Below are 27,137 nucleotides of genomic sequence, written 5' to 3'. Positions count from 1 at the left end.
TGACGATGGAGAAGCTGAAATCATCCCGTTTGTCATACAGTTGAGTTGTCAGTTTGCCGTTAATGTCTACTTTCAATAAAATATCTAAGTATGAAGCAGAAGTGGACGACTCTGTTGTATCCTTTATTTCGAACTCACAGGGATATATCAAATCGACATATGAATGAAAGCTATCATTGTTAATAGACAAAACGTCATCGATATATCTAAAAGTCGAATTGAAGTTCACAACGAGAGATTTTTTCTTCTCACGTAGAAGTTTTGAATAAATTCTGCTCCATATGAATATAAAAACAGGTCACCTAACAAAGGAGCACAATTCGTGCCCATGGGAATTCCAACAGACTGTTTGAAGACCTGATCACCAAAGACCACGAAGATATTGTCAATGAGGAACTCTAGCATATTTCTTATTTCAACTTCAGAGTACTTGTGCGTGGAATCAGCGTGGTGTTTAACAAAGTAAGTTTTTGAATGACTGATCACTAGAATATTTCCGTTTTCCATTTTTGTTGAAGAAGCAACTGTCTATGATGTCAAAAAGTCTAGTCTTTAATTTATCGTGAGGAATGGTCGTATATAGTGTTGAAAAGTCATAGGTTTTAATGCTATTGATTTGGGGAAAATTCTGTGATTTCAAGTTTACTAAAAGTTCTTTAGAATTTTTTAGAATCCACATTTGATTAACACCACTTCTGGCATATGTAGTCGCACAGTAAGTTTGAAGTTTCTCCTTCACAGCTGTTAACATTTTCGTGAGGAGGAAAGATAGGGGCTTAGTAGAGCACTTACTGGATCCAGCAATGTATCTTTGTTTGTAAGGGTTTTTATGTAGTTTAGGAATCCAGTATAGGTACTGTAACTCATGTTCATTCGACCCATTGACTGGAATATTAAATGTGTCTAATATAATCTATGGCACTATGTGGTTATAACAGTTAAAGAATAAGTGACTGTATGAATAACATGACAAATGATGATATCTTAACCTAAGCATAACCCATAAAAGCTTAAATCAGCTTATTTCCAATGGGAATAAAATATTTGGTGACCTACTATCTGTGATTGTCTCTTTTGGCATTGTAATGTTCACATGTAAGAGTCCAGATTGAGAGTAATTTTAGAGTGATGGTTGATCAATTAGACATTTGTCATTATTGGTGAGAGACAATGGGGGTTACACAACTGGCCTAGGAGATTGTTGCCTAATTAGACAAACATCATGCTTGATATTATTCGAGAAAAAGCTACCGGCAATCCTGCATAACTCTAAAACAGCGATCAGACTGAACAGTCCTAATGAGTTATTTTCATAAAGTTAACCAAGTTTTTAAAGGAATGTGATTATATATAATTAAAAATTAAAATCTGGTTGTACCGATGACATGTGAGTAAGTATTTTTTTCCCCACGTTATACAGTGATTTGATTACATGTTTCCTTTGATGCAAATCCTCTTATCTAGAACTAGACACGAATATTCGTACAACATGTGAGTCAACATCTGGTTTAAACAATATCAAAAGATAATCACACCCACAAACTGCCAATATCTAATTTGAAATACAAATTTAGCCCTGCTTCAAATTGTTGAAGCCAAAATTAAAACTTCATGAGAATTTATATCTAAAATAGATATCGCCAATATATGCACAGCTATGAGGGGAACAAGCATACCCATTTTAAAATTTCACTACAACAGCTTAATCTTTATTTTTGCAAAATAAGTGCTGCAATCTGAATGTAATCAGAAAATTCATATCTTACCATTTTCAACGATTGGGATTTTTATACCCAATTGCCGGCCTTTAAGGGAAAACGATTATTGTGTCTTATACAGTATACAAATTGATTATACTAATGTTACAAGCTGTCTGTCACGGTGAAAAGAGTTTTATAAACGGCTTTTAATATTGATTTCAGATGAGGTATATATCCGTTTAACGCTAGGATATAAAGGAATTGCTTACTGAATTTTGAAGAATTTTGTTTGATTTCCAGATAATTTACAGTCCTATGAATTAGATGGTTTTATACAAAAAGTTCACTAGGGGTTACTCCACTGGCTAAGAGTTCTTTATATTATCATATGTGTGCCCTGCGGATTTAGATATCATGTAGTGCGTATGGTAAATTTTCAGATTGAGGCAGTGTATTAACAAACAATTTGATATTACGGGTTTAAAGTCATCATTTCACAAATTCTAGGGTCGTTATAGTAGCCTTATTTGCAATTACAAGCGATCACTGGATCAGATACTGTCTGACCTGTCTCATTTCAATTGCTAGGTTGTTCTTTACATACCCATTTTGACTATGGATTGATCCGATATAGGAGTTCACGGCGAACATGACTGGTCAATAGGGAAATCTTACTCTTCCTTTAAATCTGATCCCTCCTCTGTTTTGTCCAGGGTCCGTTTTTGAATTTATAGTTATATACTAGTTCAATTGTTTTTTATGAATATGTTTTAATGCTTGGAAAATATTTGAAGTGTGTAAGGTATGCAGAATTTGCAATATTTGTGATGTCATAGTTGTTGCGAATGAAATGGGGTTGAATAATTGCGTCAAGTGTCGTATTCCTCGGTTACTCATTCGGGAAATATATTTAGTAAGTTTCCATCGCTTTTTTTAATGAAAATCAAATATTCAATGACAGTGGCAACTAACTTAAAGTAATATTTTACATTTTAGCTCATCTGAGCTGAGAGCTCAAGTGAGCTTTCCCGATCACTTTTTGTCATTGGTATATCCGTCCGTCTATCTTTAAAATTTTCACTTTTATCATCTTTGTTTCCAGAACCACCGGGATAATTTCAATCAAGCTTGGTATATGCCATATTTGGGTGAACAGGACTGAGATTTGTTCAAATGAAGGGCCATACCTCTTTCCAAGGGGAGGTAATAATTAAAGACAAATATAGGGAGGGGACATTTAAAAATCTACCACCGAGGAAGAATAATTGAAATTTACATGAAAACTTTCTTACATAGTGTAGAATCAAGCTTGTTAAAATAATGGTCCTGGGGGATGGTTATGCCATAATAGGGGATCAGAGTTTTATATCCGAATATAAAGAACATCTTTAAAAAATCTTCTAAAGGAATATAGATCCCGAGCTTTCGAGTACAACTGTGCAGGATGCTACAACTAAGTATCTACTGGTTCAATACTGATCCCATTGGTGCTAATACATTACACATCTATTACTGAACCCTATCCAGTTGAAAAAAATGTGTCGATTCAGATTTTGAAAGGGTTTTGCAGTGACTATATTTTGTAACGGAAGGGTTGATTAATCAAAAAGTTCTAAATCTGCGTGATATTACAGTTTCTGGTTCATCTATTATATCTTCTATTTTCATACTCCTATACGTGTATTTCAGTTTTATAATTTATGATACAGGTAGTTGAGACTTGGAACTAGTTCAAATGTTGTAATTTATTAATGTGGTTGATATATTTTTCCAAATAGAACACCGATTCTTAAAAAAGTTTAAGTTAATTTACTCGCAATTTTGTATAAAAATTCAACATTTTCGCCAATAAAAAAAATTGGTCTCCAACTCCCACTTTTTTAGTTCCATTTTAAATTTGAAAACAAGACTTTGAAAATTATGTGAAATTCTAGTTTACATTACTACTTGTGTATCTCAAATTTGATATCATGAATTTTTTCGTATATCAAGTGCAAAAAGGTAATTATTTATTTCCTTTACTAGTATTAAACTTTTTTATCTGTAGTGTTAGAAGACATGATTATGTAGTCTATTTCATGTATTGATTGATTTCTTTTTCTTATATTGTGTTGATACCAACTGACAAATCAAGTTTAATTGAATAAATTTGAAGTGCAAAAAGGCCATGTTTAGAACACTGTAGCTCAATAACAAACATTGCAACCCCAGGTTTTCTTTTCAGTTTCCCAATTCCCCTCAAAGTAGAAATTGCGAATACAGTTTCCAAAAAATGACATTACGCCAAATGTCATGTTCGAACCTCTTTAAGAACCACCGGACCAGAAAAAGTGAAATTTGCACGAAAGCTTTTTGCCGTAGTATAGATTCAGGTTTATTCAAATCATGTTCCCCGGTGATAGAGTTTGGCCACAATAGGAGATCAAATATTCTGATACAGACCCTGAAGCGTACTACCACACCACTTGCACGGAACGGTACGAAACGATTCTTGCACTGAACGGTGAACGGTTTGAACGAAACGCTTTGCACGAAACGCTGACAACTTTGTAGGCGTGGCTTGCACGCTTTGTGAACGGTCTGCACGAAGCGGTAGGCGGGGTCTGCACGCTAGGATTTTGTTTTGGTATTATTTGGTTCAAATAAGTTTAATATAATTGCCGTATTCTAGATTTTTAAAACAAGGTTGAGAAAGAAATGATAATACGACACGGTAAATTTCATTTTTGCTTATTAGATCAATGACTTCATGTAATGTCACAACATTGAGTTGTCTTTCTTTGTTCGTTATAGTCAAGGTATGTATTTTCAGGATTGAGTCCGTTGCCAATTTGACGTTTAGTAACTGTTTCCGCCCAACTGAAGAATCACTGCATGGCGGTTTTAGTAAATAGAGGTGCCTTTTCACCATTTTTGCACAACTTACCCCCACATAGAGTAAGTTTCTCATATTGTTTGTGTTTATATTGGGTTTAAATAATTTTCATGTTGTTCTTTCATTGCTTTCACAAAATAGGAATTGTGATGTTTACATGTTCGTTGATCTTATATATGTATGGTAGCGCACAAGTGTCATAGTTAGGTTATCACATGTTTATGTCTGTTGCACTTGTTATACTTATGTGCTACGTCATGATATCAGTATTTAATTTTCCAAATCTAGTCATTTCGGCAGCATAAGCCACATTTTATTTAACATTGTCAATGTGTAGTACATTATGTTACATTTCCTGCTCAAATACCAGTACATCAGTCTAGATGTGAACTCTAAACTTAGGCTTATTGATGTTCAATAATTTTCTCTCTTGTACCTTCAAACTGGGTTTATAGAATTCATAACAATGTGTATGATTTTTTTCATTGGCATTGTATTCAGAATTTGTTTATTTATTGCAGTTTCTTACTACGTGTGAATTTCATATGAGTACATATGACAATAAAGTGAAAGTGTTCATAACGAAAAAGGCTTTACACTTGGTATGAACACGCTGGAATGAAAACAAATGATTTTTTTAAATTTCGGAAATAAAAGAAAAATATGCAAAAATTATATCGTCACGGAATACTGATTAATCTCATTTTATTGATTTATTGCTCTATTAAATTCATTGAAACAGAATATGAAATGGTCGCGTCTGTTTCGCTAGTTTTGTACATTCATTCTGAGTGTCTTTGCAATTTGTATTTTGCACGCCTCTTCCCAAAGACAGATGCTGAATATTATACATTATATATACATGTTATAGTGATGTTGTTAATGTTGTCTGTCTCGCTATTGAATGTTATAGCGATTTTGTCTATCGTTTTTAAAGTTGTAGGGATGTTACATGTAGTGATGTTGCTAATGTTGTCTGTCGCACTGAACCATGGGATATGGTGCTGACTAGATACTTTGGTAACACAAGGAAGCGTGGACGGAATTACAAAGGACGTTACCGGCAACGATAGCGATGTCTTAACTACCACAAAAATACAGACATTTATATTGTGTTGTATTGTGTTGTATCATGTGTTAATGTCTTGCTACATACCCTGAAGCGTACTAGTACACCACTTGCATGGGACGGTACGAAACGATTCTTGCATTGAACGGTGAACGGTTTGCACGAAACACTGAGCGATCTACACGGAACGGTGAACGCTTTGCACAAAACGCTGAACGGTCTGCACAGAAAGGTGAACGCTTTGCACGAAACGCTTTGCACGAAACACCGGCCACTTTGTAGGCCTTGCTTGCACGCTTTGTAAACTGTCTACACCAAACGGTAGGCGTGGTCTGCAAGCTTTGATTTTTTTCGGTATTATTTGGTTCAGATAGTTTCAATATAATTGTAGTATTCTAGATATTTAAAAAAAGGGTTGAAAAAGAAATGATGATTCATTTTAAAATTATTGCCCATGTACGACGCAGTAAATTTCATTTTTGTTTATTAGATCAAAAATTATGAACACGTTGTAATGAAAACAAATGAATTCTCTTTTTTTATTTCGGAAATAAAAGAAAAATATGCAAAAATTATATCGTCACGGAATATTGATTAATCAAATTTTATTGATTCTTTGCTCTATTAAATTCATTGAAACTGAATATGAAATGGTCGTGTCTGTTTCGCTATTTTTGTACATGCATTCTGGGTGTCGTTAAAATGCATTTGCAATTTGTATATCCCAGGCCTCTTCCTTAAGACAGATGTTGAATAAACCAATACATTTTATATACATGTGTACGTGTATGAAAACAGATAAAATGATTTAAAGAAAATTCCCGTCAGGAAAGATTGAAATATTTTTGGGCAGGGAGAGGGTTGTGAACGGTCTGCACGAAACGCTAGGCATGACCTGCACGCTTTGATTTTTTGGCATTATTTGTTTCATCTTGGGGTTAGCTTAAACAAGGAATGATTGAATGACTTTACGAACACGTTGGAATAAAAGGAAATGAATCGTTTTTACTTCGGAAATAAAGGAAAAAGATGCATAAATTGTATCGTCTTGGAATATTTATAATTCAACTTTATTTATTCATTGCTCTATCAAATTCATTGAAAAAGTCGCGTCTGTATAGCTAATTTTGTACATTCAACCTGAGTGCCGTTAAACACGTGTGCAATTTGTATATTCCAGGCCTCTTCTCAAAGACAGATGTTGAATAAACCTATACATTTTTACATACGTGTATGACAACAGATAAAATGATTTAAAAAATTCTCGTAAGACTGGAACATATTCTCGGGCTGGAGGAGGTTGAATCGTGATAGTCGATAAGAACCTGTCACCTTGGATAATAAGGGAATATACAAAACAAAAAGAAACAATCAAAATATGATCGAAAAAGATTGAGAAATAAATCATGTAAATGAATAGATAAAAGAAATAATGACTAACTACAGTAATGATTAACAGATATGCGAGTGGATCTAACATCCAATTTTAATTAGGTTGTTGCATTTGCCTTAATTTTAAGGTGGGTCCTTAGTCCTGGATTTTTGGGGTTTAGGTAGCATTGTTTTGTTTGGAATCAATAGATTAACATGCAGAGTAATGAGAAAAGGCAAATTAGTTAAGGATTTCCAGATTTATTTTCATAACAGACACTACTGAAGTAATGTACCCCTATGTAGATTTTTATGAAATTCATTGGAAACAGTTATCTGTTGTTATTTTAAAATAAAAACAACAACAAAATTTTTAAATTGCATTTATTTATCAGGAAACATGTCAATAACTAAAACACATGTCATTTTCAATATGTTCATCAAGTTTTAGTATAATAAGTGCAAAATTATTGAATTAGCCTTATTCTCCAAAATGTTAAAAAACAAACAAATATGGACACAATTTCCTTATAGCATGGTTTACATATCATTTTTTCTGTTTATATTAGTAGATGTACATCTGTTATAGTTATTTATGAAAAAAAAATCCATACCTTTCCTTAATAATTTCAAATATATAGCTTCCAGAGTATGTATACCCCCCCCCCCAAAAAAAAAACCCAACCTAAGTCTGGCACCATACAACTCAGCTATTCAAAACCACTCATGGATTAAAATTTTATGTAATTTCATGAAAAGACACAGATAATAATTCCTTATCACCTTGGTAAAATGTTTGTAAAAAATATAGGAAATCTATTGCATAATGGACTTGATAAATAATTTAATGAAAACAGAGTTATTGTCCTTGGAGTCAATATTTTGAAACGCATCATTGACTATTCAAATATAACTAAGACTTTTGAAATATTTTATGGCTAACAAGATTTTTTACAATAACTATTGAAAAAGATTCCAAAAAAATTTATGTTCCAGTCATTAAATTATTGACTTTGCACAATCTTATGACGTCACAGGAGTGTGGAACTACGTTAAACCTATAGACTAAACTGCATTCATTTTTGAGAGACAAAATATATAAACACCTTTTATATTTCAATTGCCCCCGCCGATTTTCATACCTTCTGTGCGAATGTTAATTTCAAATACCCGGATTAGCTGACCTCTATTGTGGTTTAAAAAAGGACCTTGTAATTTGCGTAGAATACACAAGTTTTACACAGGTCGGTCTTTGCATTATATAGACAGTTCCGATAAACGATTTTCATGAAAATATTCTTTATCTAAAAAGAGAAACTTGATCATACTAATGTAACAAGACAAATAAATTATTCATATATCCAAATAAATAAATAAAAATTAAATAAATAGTAAAAAGATTACGAGGGCAGACATAGTGTATATACATGTCTCTGCACCTGCTAAAAACTATCAAGGAGGAGAAAATGGTATTGGATTTTCCTCTGCCTGGTGGTTTTATAATGTAATAAACTATTTTCTTTCGATTATTTGCAGATTTCCATTGTTGAAAGCCCGTCTTAGACATAATTTGAAATAATTGGGGAAATTCCCAACATGTTTATCTGTTCTACATCCCATGCCGAAATGACTTGCACGATCTGTACGTTTCTAAGGGCATAGTTTGAAGGATATGTACGTTTCTATAGGTGTGGGTTGATCATGCACGGAACGATTCTTGCACGAAACGATTTGCATGGAACAGTGAACAGTCTGCATGGAACGCTGAACGGTCTGCACGAAACACCGAACGGTCTGCACGGAACGGTGACCGGTTTGCACGGAAGGAAATGAAACACTTTGGAGGTGTAGTAGCACGCTTCAGGGTCTGTATATAAGGACAAATTCTAAAAAAAAATCTTTCTTTTTTTCGAGTAAGCCAGAAAAGTGGAAATTTACATAAACCTTTCTGACATAGGGGATCAAAGTTTTGTAAGGAAATATATAGGAAATTAATGGAAACAAATTCTTTTAAGAAGCAGTAGGACCACACTAAAATAAATCCAAATGAAAATGTTCTCAGGTTGTGTGGATTAAAGGTTTTGTATGACCTTCGACTATAGTGATGAGCATATTTTGTCCTTCTGTTCATTGTTTGTAAGATAGTCTGCCATTTGGTAACAAAGTTTATAACCTTATGACCTTGGAGAATTGATACAAATTAGAGAATAATTAACATATTCAATGTAAAACTCATACGGTACCAATTTTGATGCACCAGCTGCGCATTTCGACAAATTATGTTTTTCAGTGATGCTCAACTGAAATGTTTGAAATCCGAAATAACAATGAAGTTTTAAAGCTATTATAGCCAAAAACAATGTGCCAAAAAGTGGAGTCAAATTCGTTTAAGGATAAGAGCTATGCGTGAGGGAGATAATCCTTAATTTTGAAATGAATGTCTAAATTTTATAACAGCAATTAAATATACATCCGCATTGTCAAGCTAGTAACGAGGTACTTAGCTACTGGGTTGTAGAGACCCTCGGGGACTAACAGTCCACCAGCAGAGGCCTCGACCCAGGGGTCATAATGTAAAACTTATACCGTACCGATTTTGATGCACCAGATGCGCATTTCGACAAATATGTCTCTTCAGTGATGCTCAACCGAAATGTTTGAAATCTGAAATAACAATGAATATCTCCTGAATTATTTAAAGTATGGCTTTCATAGTTTGCATAAAGATTCCTTATGGTAAGTCTTTACATTTCGTATATGACCTTTTACCTTGGAGTTAGAAGTAAATTTCAAGCATGTAACCTTACTTTTAGCTTTTAAATAGGAAGCGATAACGCTCTCATATGCCATATATACCATTTCTTGTGACAAACCCCTTTTTCGTATCAAAGTTTCTAACCTTTTAACCTTGATTTTGTAGTTTGATCTACTTTCAAGAAATTGAAACCGATTAAATATTTCCTGGGTTATTCAAGATTGAGCTGCCATATGTTGTATATAGATTGATTTTTATGATAAGACGTTTCATCTGATGCTATGTTATTTGACCTAGTCACATTAAAATTTGATCTACATTTCACAAAACTGACTTATTGAAGATATCCTGAACTATTCTGGTAGACCTTTTTACAAGTCCTTTCATTTCATGCCACAATCTTTGGCATTGTGACCTGGTCTACCTTTAAGAAAACGTAACCTATTGAATATCTTCTGAACTGTTAAAGAAAGGGCTTTCATATCATATAGATGTTTTTTATAGCAAAACTTTGTGATATTATAGTTTTTGATTTCCCCATCTTCAACTTGGAGTATGACCACCTTTCAAAAAATATGCCCTACTAATTTCGGATCAAAATTTTATATTTTGTATCTACTTTGTAGATTACTTGTGGAAAGACTTTCATTTCATGCCATAATCTATGTGACCTTTACATTCTATCAGAACAGACATATTGATGTAGAGGCGTTTCCATATTGCATGAATTCATGTTTAGTTATATCTGGCCCCTTTTCACGTTTTTCATGGGAATGAAAATTGAAGACAAAATCTTTTAAAATCAGAGCACATGGGGATCCGACTTAGAATAGGTCTTCAGCTCCCCTTGCGTGTCGTAAGAGGCGATGACTTCGGTTTGTACATCGTCAACTTTTTATTTTCCATTGTCACCTGCATGTGGTGTGGAAGTCCCTGTCAATTGAATTGGAAAACAACGAGGACATTGTAATGAAAGGTGAAGCTAACGAAGGATGATCAATCTTGTAACTCATACAAGCAATACAAAATCCAATGTACAGAGCTGGGCAAACACGGACCCCTGGGCACACCAGAGATGTGATAAGTTATCAAAGCGAAGATCTAAACTAAATCATTATAACGACCATATAATTTGCGGGATGCTGACTTTAAATGAGACCCCTATAATATCAACTTGTTTGTCAGTAGCCCGCCTTGATTTAAAATCTAATCATACACAGAACAAGCTATTGCGTATCGAATGAGTTGAGAGATAAAACACCGTATGCAGATGATGATGGGATATTACCATATAAATATGGGACGTTGACAATGGAGAAGCTGAAGTCATTCCATTTGTCATGAAGTTGAGTTGTTAGTTTGTCGTTGATATCCATTTTCAATGAAAGAAAGCTTTCAAAATTGACCCAAAGGTAGGCAGCGAAACAAAAGTGACGTTGGCAGTTCTTTAGATTTATGAACATATGAGATCGGCCTGAATACAGAAAGTCTGTAACTATTACGAATTAAACCAAGGACTATCTACAGTGGTGACTATATCACGCCCCCTACATTTCTGATTGAGTCAGAGGTACAGAATTACTGTATCAAGATCTACAATATCACCTCGTGTCAACACAATGAAAATGAACGTGTTGACGTCATGATTTGATAAAGATTCTTTACGGAATTGTTCTAACTTTTTTATATTTTGTAATGTTTCTAAATGATAGTTCTAGGCAGAATTTAAAAGTATTGTATTGAAGGAAAACGGTTTCCATTTAAATTCTAACAAAGTGCACTGCTGATTCTTGTCAGTCACATGATGTCGGACACATTTTCAAAACCAAATCAAAATCTCTGGTCTTTGCCGTAAGTCCTCCGGAAAACGAAAATAGCTTGTTTCACAGAAAAGATACTGTATAATAGAATTTTCATTGATGAAATAGTTATCAATGAGATAGATTTGTTGTATGGTTTGTTATTCGACTAACAAAACATAATCATTCAATTTGTTTAATTATCGTCCTCGGTCATTATATTTCTCTAGTTTCTCCTCTGATCTAAACGCATTCCTTTGAAAATATTCTTTACCATCGTCAATAACGGCTCCCTAAATCTAGGGGTGTTCCCAAAGTCGATATCCCATGTCGTCTTTTCAATTTCTCCAGGAATAAAGTCATTAAGTTCATATTCAATTGGATTTGAATATTCTCGCATTTTCTTTAATCTGTTGCCATTTGTAACTTTGAAAAATATAACCCCTGGCTTTGCACCTAAGTTGTTTGATATTTGGGTTTTGATTTCTTTTAATGCTTTTATTCGGCTTTCGATTTCAGTTTTGGAGTTCGCAACTGACTCCAGTGCCTTTTTCTCCTTTTGTCGAAGGTCCTGGACTCTCTTCTTTTTGATTGCTGTCAATCTGTTGATCAACCTATCTGCATGATTCTCTATTTGCTTTTGCACGTCGTCAGTTCTCTTTGACATATGCGCTTCCTTTTCATTCTCCATCGCTAGCAATTCCTCATATTTCGGCAGTAGTATTGTCTCTATCTCATTGTTTTCTTTTTGAAGTTCATCTTTGATTCTGTTGTAGGCAATAGTCAGATTTTCCACTTCATGACCATTATGAGTTTCCATCATACATTGGGTACATATTGGGGTCTGGCAGGGAGAGCAGTAACACTTCAGCTTTTGGTTTCTGTGCTTTGAACAATACAACCGTTCCATTATATCCCCTTTCTCTGAGGTTAGGTGTATGATATCGTGATTTCGGGTTATTTTTCGCCTCTCATGCTCTGACTTACATGAATCACAAAGATGACCCGAACATGTTTTACACACGAACTGTGCTGGATTTTCCTCACAGTTGTCACATTCAATGTAGTGCTGGGCAAACGATGGAGCTGTTGCCATTTGTGTTTGTGATCTGCAAAAAGAAAATATTGCACTTCACATTTCACCAACGCTTTTTAAAATCTTTTACATTTTGAGACAAGAGTACCCAAGACCACAAGTACAAGCACGTGTTGTAATAAACATAGTTCATTCCGTTTGTCATCTTCGCAAGGCAAGTATTCGCTTACTCTCACCTTCAGTAGTGCTTGCGAAAATGTCCTTCCATATGAAACTACAAACATATTTCCTTCAAAATTTACTCTTACAAGTAATACAATGGATGTAAAAACTTCCCGAGTACATTCCATCTAATGCTTAGATGTATCATAATGTTTAATACATGTCACACCTATGAGTCTAACAAAACAAAGATTTCAAAACATGAGGCCAATGGCCACATCGCTCACCTTAGTCACCTTGGCCCTACTGTTGTTCAACTTTTGTGATTTTGTAAAGATTTTTTTTTTTAAATTCTTATTCCCATGAAATTTTTTGACCCGATATTGTCCCTACACAGGCCGAAAGGGTCACGAAATAACAGATCGCGAATTCACACAACATGAGGATGCATCAACACCAATATGACTAGCATGACCTTGTTGTTCTGAGAAGGTCAAAGTCATAGAGCATGGTATGAAATGAAAGACCTTGAATTGCAAAATATATATAGACAAATATAAAAGCCATACCTTAAATTGTTCAGGAGATATTGAATAAGTTAGGTTTGTTTAAAAGTAGGTCACATTCCAAGGTCACAAGACTGGAAACGTTGGTACCGAAAATTTGATTTTACAAAAAATACAATAAATTATGAGAGTCCTGTTACTCACCATTCAAAAGTTATGAGTAGGGTCAAAGTTTTGAAATCTAGACCAAACTCCAAGGTTAAGTTCAAAAGGTCAACGAGTATGTATAGAATGTAAGGCCTTACCATACGAAATCCAGAGACAAATTATGAAAGTCCTAACTTAGAAACTTAACGAGATATTGAATAACTTAGATTTTCTTAAAAGTAGATCAAGGTCACAAGGTTAAAAATAAAGTATTGTCACAAGTAAAATGTAGGGTCCTATCACTTACCATTCAAAAGTTGTGAGCAAAATTAAAGTTTTGGACAGATAGGACAAAAGCATATGCCCCCAACAATAGTCGCAGGAACATAGACTTGAATCCACACAACATGGAAACATTTGTATTTGGATCTGATTTTTGTGTGGGCGTGCTACTCTTGAAATCAAGTTGTTTAAATCGACTTCCTGTATATTCCCATATAAAACTTTGATCTGCTATTGTGGTTCCACCCTACCCCCAGGGTCTCTGAATTGAATAAAGTTAAATTTAAAGTTGAACTACCTGCAGATATTTGTATATCAATATGACTAATGATGCCCTGCTTTTGTTAAGATGGCGATTTTCCCCTAGATATTCTCATGTGGAACTTTGATCCCCTATTGTGGCCTAATCCTACTTCAAAGGGCCACAATTTGAAACAACTTGAAACTGTACTACTTAGGAAAGGCTTGCATTTTACATATACGTACATGAAAAGAAGATTCTATAATAGTTTCCCTGTATACTGTAATGGACTTTAACTTCGCGGAGCTAAATATTTCGCATTTTTTATCGTTCGCTATTTTACAATGATTTAAATTTCGCGGATAGATCCCTTCGAATGATTTGTGTTTACTTGCTCTATCATGCTGACTAGGATTACCTCCCGTATCTTGTATATAACGTATTTACCTTCAGAAAAGTCTTAACCATTGCTGATAATAAGAGTTTTCCCTTAAGGAAGTTAGCTCCTAAGCTTTTGAGCACAACTGCACAGAATGCTACAACTATGTATTTACTAGTTCAATACTGATCCCATTGGTGCAAACAAAGTACACATCTATTACTGAACCCTATCCAGTTGAATTTTTTTTTAGTCAATTCAAATTTTGGAGGGTTTTGCAGGGAATATATTTTTTGGCGGAAGGATTAATTAATCCAAAACTTCTAAATCTGCGCGATTTTACAATTTCTGGTTCATCTAATATATCTTTACCATTTTTATACATGTACTCCTATACGTGTATTTCAGTTCTATAATTTATGATACAAGTAGTTGAGGCTTAGAGCTAGGTCAAATGTTGTAATTCATTAATTTGGTTGATATATTTTCCCAAATAGAACACAAATTCTTAAAAAAAAGTCTCAATTAATATATTTGAAATATTGTATAAAAATTCAATAATTTAAGAATTTGGTCTCCAACCATTACGTTTTAAAGTTCCATTCTGAATTTTAAGACAAGACCTTGAACATTATGTGAAATTTAAGAAATTGACATTACTCCTATTAATATGTCTTTTTAAACTCTCAAATTTGATATCATGAATTCTTTCGTATATCAAGTGCAAAAAGGTCATTATTTATTTCCATTACTTGTATTAAACTTTTTTATCTGTATTGTTATCATCATCATCATCATCATCATCATCATCATCATCATATCTAGTTTATCTGTTGATCAGGCCATCAATTAATCCTCTGTTGAGGGTGGGACCTGACTGTCCAGTCTCGATCTAAGTCTTCCTCTCCATTCCTGTCTATGATGAGGGTTGATGAGGGTTGATGGAATCCATATCCAGGGTTTTCCTATCCCACTTCAGGACATCCTCCCACGACAGTTTGGGTCTGCCAGTGGTCCTCTCTGCTGGTACCTTCAGTTGTCGGACTTGAGCAATCCAGCCAGTGCTGCACTCAACGAGCCCCAGCCAACGCAGTCTGCTCTTCTGCATGATGTTTGCGAGGCTTTTTAAGTTGACTTGAGCGAGGAGGGATTCAAACGGAATGGTCTGCTCAGGCTTCTCCAAACAGATCCATCTTATCATTGCGTTGTCGTTACACTGCAATTTCTTTTTAGTGTTAGCAGAAACAGCCCAAGTTTCGGAGCCATACATCAGCACACTTCTGACACATGAAAAGTAGACACGCTCTCTAGTAGCTGTTGCTAGGTTCTTGTTGGTTAGGATTGGTAGCAGCTCTCTAAACTGTTTCCAAGCAGCCTTGCAACGTGTAGCTGCTGCGAGTTCACAGCCTCCACCTGATGGCAGCATGTCGCCCAGGTAGCAAAAGTCTGTCACTACTTCAAGCGTGCTGTCACCAATACCAACCTCCGTCATTGGTCTGCCATCTATTGGTCTTGCCGCACCAGCGCAGCGCGACATGATTATGTATCTATTTTATGTAATGATTGATTTCTGTTGCTTATATTGTGTTGACACCAACAGACAAATCAAGTTTAATTTAAGAAATTTTAAGTGGAAAAAAGGTCATATTTAGAACACTGTAGCTCAATAACAAGCATTGTGACCCCGGTTTTTCTTATCAGATTCCTAATTCTCCTTCAACATAGAAATTAAAAATACACTTCCCAGAAAATTGACATTATTTCAAATGCCAGGTGCGAACCTCTTAAAGTTATTTTAAAAACAAATATTATGAGTTATGTTTATTTGGAGTCTCAGATGTCGTGTTTATTTTTTAATCCCATAGGCAGTTTGCATTTGTTTAGTGATATCTGCCTTGATTCCCTGACCCTTGATTTGTTGATTGCACGTTCATCAATGGATACCTTGGGTATGATAATTGATTCAGAGTGCCGACTAAACAAGATCACCGCAGAAGTGTTACCCGTGTAATATGAAACGAAAGTATTAGGCACCAAAAATCCCACAATAGCTATGCTCGACCGAAATGGAAAGTAAGAATCGCATGTAAAACTTTAATACCCTATTATGGCCTACCTTACATTCGGGAACCAGGAAATTTACAGATCTGAATCTACTCTATGGCAGAAAGCTTTCAGTTAAATGTCAACTTTTCTGGCCCAGTGGTTCTTGAGAAGAAGTTTTTTAACGACCCCACTCTATTTTTGTCTTTTCTTGATTTTTAAGGGGGCATGGACCTTAATTTAAACTAACCAAGGATTACTTGCACCGGGTTTCATTGATATATGTCCAGATTTTCTGGAGAAGAAGATGGCAATGTGAAGATTTTACGGACAGACGGATACCGACTGACGACATATAAAGGGCGATCAGGAAAAAATCGTATGCGTTTTCAGCTCAGGTGAGCTAAACATATGACGATGATAAAGAAAAGTCAAATTCAAGTATTTTAGATTTGACGCCGAAATAGACCTCATATTCTGGTCAGTCTCACTAAAGCCAGCCCCTGATAATTCACTTTATTGTTTAATAAACCTTTAATGATTTTTTATGCAAATTTAAAAACAAATCTGAAAAGTTTCCCATCCTCTCTTCATCCTGAGTGATACTATTGAGTCATCAAATACAGAAACGAAAACGGAATCAATGCACAACCAACTAACCAAGGCCGACACGTAGATAGGAATATTGCGATCATAGAGGGTTCTCAATCTCAAAAGTATGTATCATTATCTAAATCAAATAAAAGTGTATAATCTCAATATATGTCACATTCTAAGGAAGTGTTAAATCGAATTAATCCCACTTAGAATTTTACATAATGTATCTTGTATTTTTTAAAACTGTTGATAATTTTCAATTTATTAGTATCAAACTTCTTAATACATGCGGAAGAAAATTTCCTTTTCTCAAACAATTTCTTAATTATTCCTAGAACTTGTAATATATAAATTTATCCAATCCATGATGCCCCAGGTGAGGATTAAGCACCATTTCGCATCCACTGTACATTATGAATATTCATATATGTTATATAACACTATTTAACAACGACTCCTTTATATGACTTAGAAACCCATCATTTGAGGTGTCCTATCTCTAGTAGCGTATCACAGGGCAAACGATGAACCCTCTTATGTAGAATTAAAATACCTTGGGCTATGAAATCAAATTTCTGAATTTAACAACATCATCGCAGATTTTCCCTGTTTCTAATTATACATAATGATGTACTATATAACATTATTTTCTGTAATAATAATTAACACATGTATATGATTTTGTAATTACTGTGCTATAGATGTGTCCAATCCAGGGGCCTCTGGCACTCTATGCGAGGATTAAAATGAGGTACTTGATAATAAAAGAAAGAAAATTAGGCTTAGATCTATATAATTTTCCACAGTCAACAGTTCATATTGTTAATCTGCCTTCAGTAGTCTATTTCATACAAATCACAAATGATTCCAAAACAATTTATGTATTGTGATGTTCTTTAATTTTCATATAAAACTTCATCATTCTCAATTTACTTGAACAAAGAAAAAATATCTAAATCTAATATTGGTTTTGTAAGATAATTGTATCAAATTTGAAAATCACATTACGTTATCGTTTTAAAAGTTAGGGTCTAAATAGTTTTGCTTAGTATTATAGTATGATAACAGTACAATTGTTATACCAGAACACACTTCGAACATAAGTGTAATACACAACAACGTCCACAAGCCTTATAACTGTTTTCATTTTCTTATCAATGTAAATCTTAGACGGTACCAATTTTGATGCATCAGATGCGCTTTGCGACAAATAATGTCTCTTCAGTGATGCTCAAGCCGAAATTTTGAAAATTCGAAATGACAAAAACCTTGTAAGAGCTAAAAGGTAAAGTATCGTACCAAAAAAACTGGAGCCAAATTCGTCCAAGGATCACAGCTATGTATGAGGGAGACATAATCCTTAATTTTGAAAAGAATTTCTTAACTTTATCCCAGCAATTAAATATACATCCGTATTTTCAAGCTAGTAACGAAATACTTAACTACTATATAGGCTGTAGAGACCCTCGGGGACTAAAAGTCCACCAGCAGAGGCCTCGACCTAGGGGTCATAATGTAAAACTAATACGGTATCAATTTTGATGCACCAGATGCGTATTTCGACAAATAATCTCTTTAGTGATGCTCAAGCCGAAATTTTGGAAATTTAAATGTCTAAAAACTTGTATGAGGTAAATGGAAAAATAAATTGCCAAAACCCCCCAAACAAACTGGAGCCAAATTCGTCCAAGGATCAGAGCTATGCATGAGGTTGATATAATCCTTAATTTTGAAAAATATTGCAAAATTTTATCCCAGCAATTAAATATACATCCGTATGTTCAAGCTAGTAACGAAGTACTTAGATACTGGGATGTAGAGACCCTCGGGGACTAGCAGTCCACCAGCATAGGCCTCGACCCAAGGATCATAATGTAAAATTTATACGGTATTAATTTTGATGCACCTGATGCGCATTTCGACAAAGAATCTCTTTAGCTATGCTCAAGCCAAAATTTTGAAAATTAGAAATTACAAAAAACTTGTAAGAGCTAAAAGGAAAAGTAGCGTGCCCCAAAAAATTGGAGCCAAATTCGTCCAAGGATAAGAGCTACGCATGAGGGAGATATAATCCTTGATTTTGAAGTGAATTTCTAGATTTTATCCCAGCAATTACAATGAATATATGTATGATGTATGGTAATGTGACATATCAACAGAGGTAGATTCATTCCATGTACAGTCAACAGTTGATATTGTTAATCTGTCTTCAGTAGTCTATTTCATACAAATTACAGGTAGGATACTCGGTCCGATGAAAACAAAAACAAAAACAAAACTGTGAACGGAACAGAAAAAAAATCCGGATCGGGAAATTCAAAATATATAAATCACATAGTTTTCTTAACGAAACATAACATAGCAGGTAGGTTTTGTCTTTATACATATATTAATGAATATCAATAATAATGGCCAATGGAATTTTAAAAGAAGGAAATTTTAAAGTTCAAGCAGAAAATTCTACTAAGGGGAAATATCACATTAAGTGTTTTATTGATTTTTCCGATATCTGTGTTGATTCTTGTTGGGAATTTAAAATTGAATTTGTATCTTTTTGACAAACGTATTGTCTTTCTTTTATTTTCAGCCTACCTATAGACGTCTAATAAGTTATAGGGTTTACCTGGCACTGTTCAATAGATTTACAATTACTGTTCATTATTTTTAAGAACGGACAGTATCTGTCCATTCTTAAAAATAATGGACAGTAATTGTCAACTTATTGGACACCTACAGGTAACCTTTTTACTACAAGTGGACTTTCTTCTATATAAAAGCCTAAAAAGACAAAGGATTGCATAACAAAAATGTTATAAATTACAATTAAACACATACGGTGAAAACAACCCACTAACCTGTAAGTATACGTTTTAATGAGGAATATCTAGCACGTATATAAGATAATACTTAATCACAGTTATTCTTCACATGATGCTTCAATCTGTCTTCAGTAGAGAATGGAGGTCTGAGTAGTTAAACATTGAACTGTACTCGTTTAAAAAAAACAGCCATCACATTTTAAAATGGCACTGCTGTCAAGGGTTAAGAGGATGCTTATCTTTTCTGTTTTCATAAAATTTCGCGATCAGACAAAGTTGATATTAATGTAGTCAAAATGATGAATAGAAATGACAAATGCAGCGAAGTCATATGATTTTTTAAAAGGAAAACTTGAAACATTGTTTTGTTTTCTGCATGATTAAATATTATTAAAGAAAGTTTTCCAGATTTGATATCTAACATTCTAATTTTTGAAAGAAATATACCGATATATGACGCAGTGACCAATCGGTATTCATTTGAACAAAATTTCCAAATTACTCATAGCACCCTTGAAATTACCGGTATTAACAAATGCCACTAGTCCGTTAATGGATCGGATCAATTTGTTTTTCTTCGTTTCTTACTTTTGTTCTTTTCCTTTTCAAGGAGAGTGGGTGGCGTGAAAAACTCATTATGTATGTAGCTTCTCGATAATATTTCTGTCAACACTGGACTGTAAGACTATTGTAAACCGTTAATTAAATCCTTAAAAAGGCAACTAATGATTTTTTTTACACAAGACTAATGGGGATTTAAAATTATATAATTATGCAGTAAAGATTTTTTTAATCGGGCTAATACATTAATGTCATCAAAATCAAAATTTCAGGAATTTCTTTACAAGCGGTAAAACATTTCTTCTTAAAATATTCTGCAACATAAATTGATTAAGTTTATGCCGCGTTCGTACGGATGCGCATTGAAATTTCTATGTGAACGCGGTTCAGATTTAATTTGCAATAACTTACATTTGATACGAATTAAATTCTTCGTGTGAACGAGGCATTAAGTAAATGTTTGTACGAAAGTTAGAAAGTGTTTCATAAGAATATCGTAATTGCGGCACTATGATAGCAATATCTATGGACAGAGAATGGAAAGAATAAGTTATCAAATGGCGATTACATTTTCACAAGAAAAGGGAGATAGCAAAAACAACAGCTGAAGAACAGAAAAAGAGGTTGCCATTGTAACTTTATCTTTTCAATGTTGTTTTCAGGGGGATGAAAACCTCTTATTAATTGGATAGGTTTGTAAATTCATTTCTAAAGGTGAATACCATGAAAGAAATAATAAGATTTGAAAGCCGGGTTATTTCTTTTTCGGTATTTTATTTTTTCATTTTCAATTTTCTTTATATTTGTTAAACAACATACTGTCACAATTGGTGGGTGATAGGGTGTCAGAAAATGGCAAATCCGGGAAAAGGGGTAGTATACTCAAGCGCTTGCTTAAATATATGTTATTACGATTTAAAAATACGTACATGCATATACCATGTACAATGTAAGTATATATATTAAGTATAACTTATGAAGTATATGAAACGGTGGAACATAAGGATGATCCCGTTGTCAATACAATTTCTGCTGCCATTGTTCCTAATACAATAAGCCTATTGATTTTACAAAATGCTGATCACCCCCATAATATCAAATAAGCATGCAGTATTTTACGTTCCGTTCCATTTCACATTCCACGTTTCAGCAACATCCGATGATTGTTTACAAACAGCCAAACCACGCGATATCTTCCAACCCACACGGATTTCATATCCTACGCTACGCGTTTCAAAACGTGTCACAAAACATTTGTTTGCTATTGCAGCACAATATTATTCAGAGTACTTTAAAGAAATATATGATACTGCGTCGGTATTTTGACAGAAACTCAATTGCATGGGGAGGACATTTTAAATATCTACCCAGAGTTATTGTTCCTTACACTATTTGTTCTGAATCATTCTCTACCCAGAGTTCCGTGCGCTCCTCACACTGCGTAACGTGCCCTCTGGTGAGAGAATGGTTCTGAATACTTTATTAATTTGCCGATAGGTGTCGTTGATTGGAAGACTTTTGAGTACCCTCCTAATAATCGCTGGCGCATGCGCGCCCAGTTTAATAAAAATCCACATTTCTGGGTTTTGCTAAATACGGAAATATTATATGCAATAATGTGATAAGGAGGTCAGTATTTTTTTTGTAAAATCAAAATAATTAAGTACACTGGGAACAGAAATTACAGAGATAACAGTAAGTCATCTTCATAATCCACCGTTTTACAAGGACCGATCCAGAGGAGGGTGTGTGTGTGTGTCCAGGGGGTCCAGACCGGACTCCGTTTTTTTTGCGGACCGAAAACGTTTAAGAGTTAATAAATTTTAACGAGTGTTTGAGGTCAAAATGATATGAAAGATGGATATTTACATGTAATTGCATCGTTCACATGTATCAACAACAGTGTACATATCATTTACATGTTATTCTAGGATGAATAAGACGACACACTGTTATCATATTTTCGTCAGGTACAAGTATCACTTAAGAATTCTTAAAAAGTATATGTAACATAAAGGTTTCGGAATGTCAGGAAATTCTCAGAATATAGGATTTTGCACCATTTATTCCAGAGCTTCTGGGGGCCTCATGGGAATAACCTTTAAATCAGCCTTTCTCTAATTTCAATGCAAAATCACATCAGAGTATTGCGGTTAGGATGACTAGAATTTTGAAAACAAGTAGTAAATAAACATTTTGATGGAGAAAAACTACCTTAAGATTTCCCCTATGATGTTACGTACACAAGCAAAGCAGATAAATGGGGTAGGGGTGGAGGTTGTGAAAAGTACCTAGATCAAGTGCTAGACCCCCCTTTCACAAATTCCTGGATCCGTCTATGGTTTCTTGTTTAACGTCTCTCACGGGAATGCCTATGGTTTCATATACTTCATACTAATGCATATATATAAATATTTTGAAATGACTATATAACTAATTATGAAATATATTCCGCACGTGTCCGTGGGTATCGCCCCCTGTTCCCGGCTTTGTTATGTTATGAAACACCCCCACCCTCTATTGTTACAGTATGTTGATTACAAAAAGTATAGGCCTATTGAAAATGACTTCATTTATAATTAAAACCGTTTCAAGTTCTATTCCGACTGCCACCTTAAGAATGGTTTGGCGCCTATCCAACGAATATAAGAGGTTTTCACATGCACACCTCTCTGAAAAGAACATTGAAAAAGATCGAGAAAAAATTAACAATGTTCTCTATGTATAAAAGGTTTTCCTCAATTGAAATCGATTTAAGTAAAGTGAAATCGATATCCTGCCTATATCTTATAAAAGTGAAAGTTCCTACATGTACCGATACCCTGCTGATTATTGTTAAACCTGAACGGGGGGTGGGGGGGGTGGGGTGGGGGTGTTGTGATCGAAACATTGCCGAACTTGAGTGAAGTTTATTACCCTAGTACTAAAAGAGGAATTAACAGATTTATTTCATGATATATGAAATAGCTATAAAATGCTAACTGATGATCTTAAGTTTGAATGGAATTAAAAGGTCATCACATCATTATATGATAAGATACAAGTATTTAGTTTAGAAATAAACTGCCAGCAGTCACCCCTATTTAGGATTGTAGTGCCAAGGTCACCAAGTCTCTGTTTGTTAAAAAATAATGAATCTAAACACAGGGTGTTTGATTTGCAATAAGATAATAAATCAACGTTGTTTTCTTATATATACATACATATTCCCTGTTGGAAGTATACACATACAATATTGTATGTTAAAAAAAGGTTTTGCCACGAGTGGCTGATGCATATAAACACTGTATATTCTTTGCATTTCCTTTAAAATTAACATCTGTCAATGTCGATATTTCAAGATTCTTGTAAAATGCGTTTGAAACTCAACAAACGCTCAACTTAACTTAATCAAAATATGGTTTAAAATTTTATGATAGAAGTGTTTTTCCGCTTGTAAACTAATTCCTACAAAATGATTTTAATAGAAATAAAGGATATGTTCCAAAGTTTTTGGTGTTGTCATTCTAATTCTTAATTTCCTTTCCACGTTTCAGTAACACCCCATAATTCTGCCCCTACATGCAAAATAAAGTATGTCAACATGCATGACAATTATGTTGACTTAAGAAATGAATAGTATCAGTCTTTTCTTATTGCGGTATCAACGGGAAAATTTATGGAAAAGTTCAGAAGTTTTCCGTCCAATTTTTCATTTGATACCGCCATGAAGAAAAGAATCATAAGATTCATTCTTATCATTTAATCATATTTTTAAATAGTAAAACAAAGAGTTTCTCTTATCAAAAACGTTTCAATAACGTTTTTGTAATGTCACGTAGGAATGCATGCACGCACCGTCTCTAGCCACGGTTACTTAGTCCTGTAGTACCGACCATACCTTAAAACGGGGACAATAGGCGTGACTTGCAACGATGACATGAGCATAAGAAACTTGAATCCACACAACTTGGGAAAATTTGTATTTGGATTTGATCTATTTGGGCCTGCTACCCTTGAAATCAAGTTGTTTGAATTCATTTCTTGTACATTTCCATTAAACCTCCCCTCCACAAGACCTCCCAATTGTACACATTTGAATTTGAACTACCTGAAGATATTTGCATATCAATGACTAATCACGGTCCTGTTGTTGAGAAAAAGATTCCCCCTAAACATTCTCACGTATGATTCGATCCCTTTTTGTGGCCTCACCCTACTGCAGAGGGCCAAAATTAAACAAACTTGTATCTGCACAACCTAAGGATACCTACAGATTACATGTGTGATATAACTAATCATGTCCTGTTGTTCTTGAGAAGATTCTAAAACATTTATTTGCGTATAAAACTTTAATTACCTTTTGTGTCCTCGCCTTACAAGCGGGAACCAGGAGTTGAACTAACTTTCATCTACTTAATTAAATTCCAATTCTTTTAGCCCGGTGGATCTCGAGGAAAGTACCCAATTTTTGCCTTTTCTTCATTTCCTCCCCTGTCAAGGGGCATGACTCTTCTTTAAACGAATTTGAATCACCTTCATTCAAGGATGATTTGTACCAAGTTTGGTTGCAATGTGCCTACTTTCTTTGGAGAGGATGAAAATGGGACAAGTGTACGGACAAATGGATGCACAGACGACATACAAAAGGTGATCAGAAAAACTCACTCCACTCTCAGCTCAGGTGAGGTAAAAAAGAAAGGAAAAGTCAAATTCAAGTATTTACACGAACCTCATATTCTGGTGATTGTTTGATAAACTTTACAAATTTAATACACAAGTTTTAAAAAAAAACATTTTGAAAAGTCTCTCATTCTCTCTTCAACCTACGTAATGTAATTCATCCAGCATAAAAAAAAAACAGAAACGAAATAGAACCAACGCATTGTAGAAGTAACAAAACCGGACACGTTATTGGAGTATTGTAATTATCCAGAGTTCTCAATATGGCCGAAAATACTGCTTAATCTTCACTTGTCATTGAAATGGTGTTGTTTTCATTGTACTCAACATATATTTAACTTACAAAATTCATTTCTCTGCAAGTGGCTGCTGTTTTAAAAAGTAATATTTGAAACACAGTACATTACTAATCCAAACTATACCTGATATAGGTTACAGCTGTGATCCAAAGGACTTTTTAAAATATCTGTTATGGACGTGCTTTAGCTCAGTAACACGAATAACAAAACGAAAGTAGTTAACAACAGGAAAAAAATGTTTAGTGACATGGAACATTCACAACAGATCGATTACTGTGCATTATCTTAACCCCTTTCATGACCAATGAAAATACATTTAATTAAATGTCGTATCTAACCGGAATACAGTAAAACTCTGATATAGCGAATTTCTGGGGACCATCTATAAAAAGTCGCTATAAGCGTAATTCGCTATACGTTTATAGCGAATTCATAATTCAAATACAACGAATTCGTTATAAAACTTGTTTGTTCTACATGTATACCAGTTATATAAGAAAGCAGCAATCGATATACTTGCGTTTATATCGTCTTTAAAAGAAATGAAGCCTATATATTTTTAAGAAGAAATATTTTTATACAAGAAATATACACATTGATTTATATATGATAATTTATCTTGATGGATTATTAAGTCATGCAAGAACATGTCGAGAGAGAAATTTCAACAAAATTTTGCGCAATACATACATGCATAGTTTATTGCAATTGTCATTTACTTGTTGCTTTACACAAATAAAGGAGTGTACGATAAAATAAATGCAATCAAACAATTTAATTAAGGAGAATATTAAACAATACCGACAATATATTTCCTAAACGTATGTGTAAGTATTGTTTTGCGTTCACATCTTTTTTTTTTTGAAAAAATACAAACAGAAATTGTGTAATAAGTGTGGATCCTTTATGTCAATGGAAAACGATTGTTAAAAATCACAAAGAGTTTAAAATGAAAAAAAAAAAAATTCGTTATGAAAGGTTATTTTTATGTTCATTTTTAATTCAGGGGGAATAGGATTTTACTTCGTTATATCGGTAAATTCGCTATATCCGTGTTCGTTACAGACGCAAATTTTTATATAGAATATATAAAGAATTTGCCGGGGGAATCGTTTTCACTTCGCTATAGCCGTAAGGTCGCTATATCCGTGTTCGCTATATTCGAGTTTTACTGTAGTTTGTTGGAATACATGTAGTAGACTTTTGCGAGGAGAGCTGACTTTTACAGTCAATAGGTGACTTGGACATTTAAATCTGTGCATTGTAAGGAAGCAGAATAGCATGAAATACATGTATTACCGATTTTTTGGTAGATATATTACGGAAGGAATGTTGCAGTTTCAAGCAATTGAGCTTCTTTCATTTATCTAACAATTATTAAAATAAAACACAGGACTATTAATTCGTTTCATTTTTCCATGCATATCTAGGTGTAAAATTTTAACTCGTACAGATACCTTGCCCATGTTGAACCTTTGCAGTCATTGCATCATGATAAATCGAATGAAAGTTTGTTATGCAGGAGGATTGCGTTTTCTGTTATCATAAAAATGTATAAATTTGTTAAACAGCTTTATTGAATCGAACACAAAGGATGCTTAAGATACACACAATTCAAAATCAAATATGTATATAATTAGCTACACATCTGTAGCTCGCTGGGTAAATATTGAGATAGACGAGAGAGATACAGATCTATCCGCCGTAGAAGCGTTCGACTTACGCAGGTCTGAGGCCTCCTATCGCTGCTTTCTTGCATCGCCATCACAAAATGTCAAAAAATTCCGAACATATTTCCCCACTACACTTCTGTCCAAACATTTATCAAAGCCCC

At 34.2% G+C, this 27,137-nt stretch overlaps 2 protein-coding genes across 2 annotated transcripts; both read right to left on the bottom strand.

The window, feature by feature from the left end:
• Nucleotides 1–11,204: 11,204 nt before the first annotated feature.
• Nucleotides 11,205–25,528, bottom strand: LOC125663171 (tripartite motif-containing protein 45-like). The gene is made up of 2 exons (XM_048895472.2): nt 25,427–25,528; nt 11,205–12,678 (listed from the first exon to the last, which is right to left on the bottom strand). Exon 2 carries the CDS (start codon nt 12,663–12,665, stop codon nt 11,796–11,798), a length of 870 nt encoding a protein of 289 aa, XP_048751429.2. The 5' UTR covers nt 12,666–12,678; nt 25,427–25,528; the 3' UTR covers nt 11,205–11,795.
• Nucleotides 15,239–15,859, bottom strand: LOC125663172 (uncharacterized). Its single transcript, XM_048895473.2, has one exon. It carries the CDS (start codon nt 15,857–15,859, stop codon nt 15,239–15,241), a length of 621 nt encoding a protein of 206 aa, XP_048751430.2.
• Nucleotides 25,529–27,137: the final 1,609 nt, after the last annotated feature.

The sequence above is a fragment of the Ostrea edulis genome, chromosome 8 (genome assembly GCF_947568905.1).
Source record: "Ostrea edulis chromosome 8, xbOstEdul1.1, whole genome shotgun sequence".
NCBI lineage: Eukaryota > Metazoa > Mollusca > Bivalvia > Ostreida > Ostreidae > Ostrea > Ostrea edulis.
This window is presented reverse-complemented; position numbering and strand designations above follow the sequence as displayed.

What these genes read in the sequence shown, in the direction of transcription:
- LOC125663172 (XM_048895473.2), bottom strand. Translation starts at nt 15,859, where the DNA reads ATGTCGCGCTGCGCTGGTGCGGCAAGACCAATAGATGGCAGACCAATG.
- LOC125663171 (XM_048895472.2), bottom strand. Translation starts at nt 12,665, where the DNA reads ATGGCAACAGCTCCATCGTTTGCCCAGCACTACATTGAATGTGACAAC.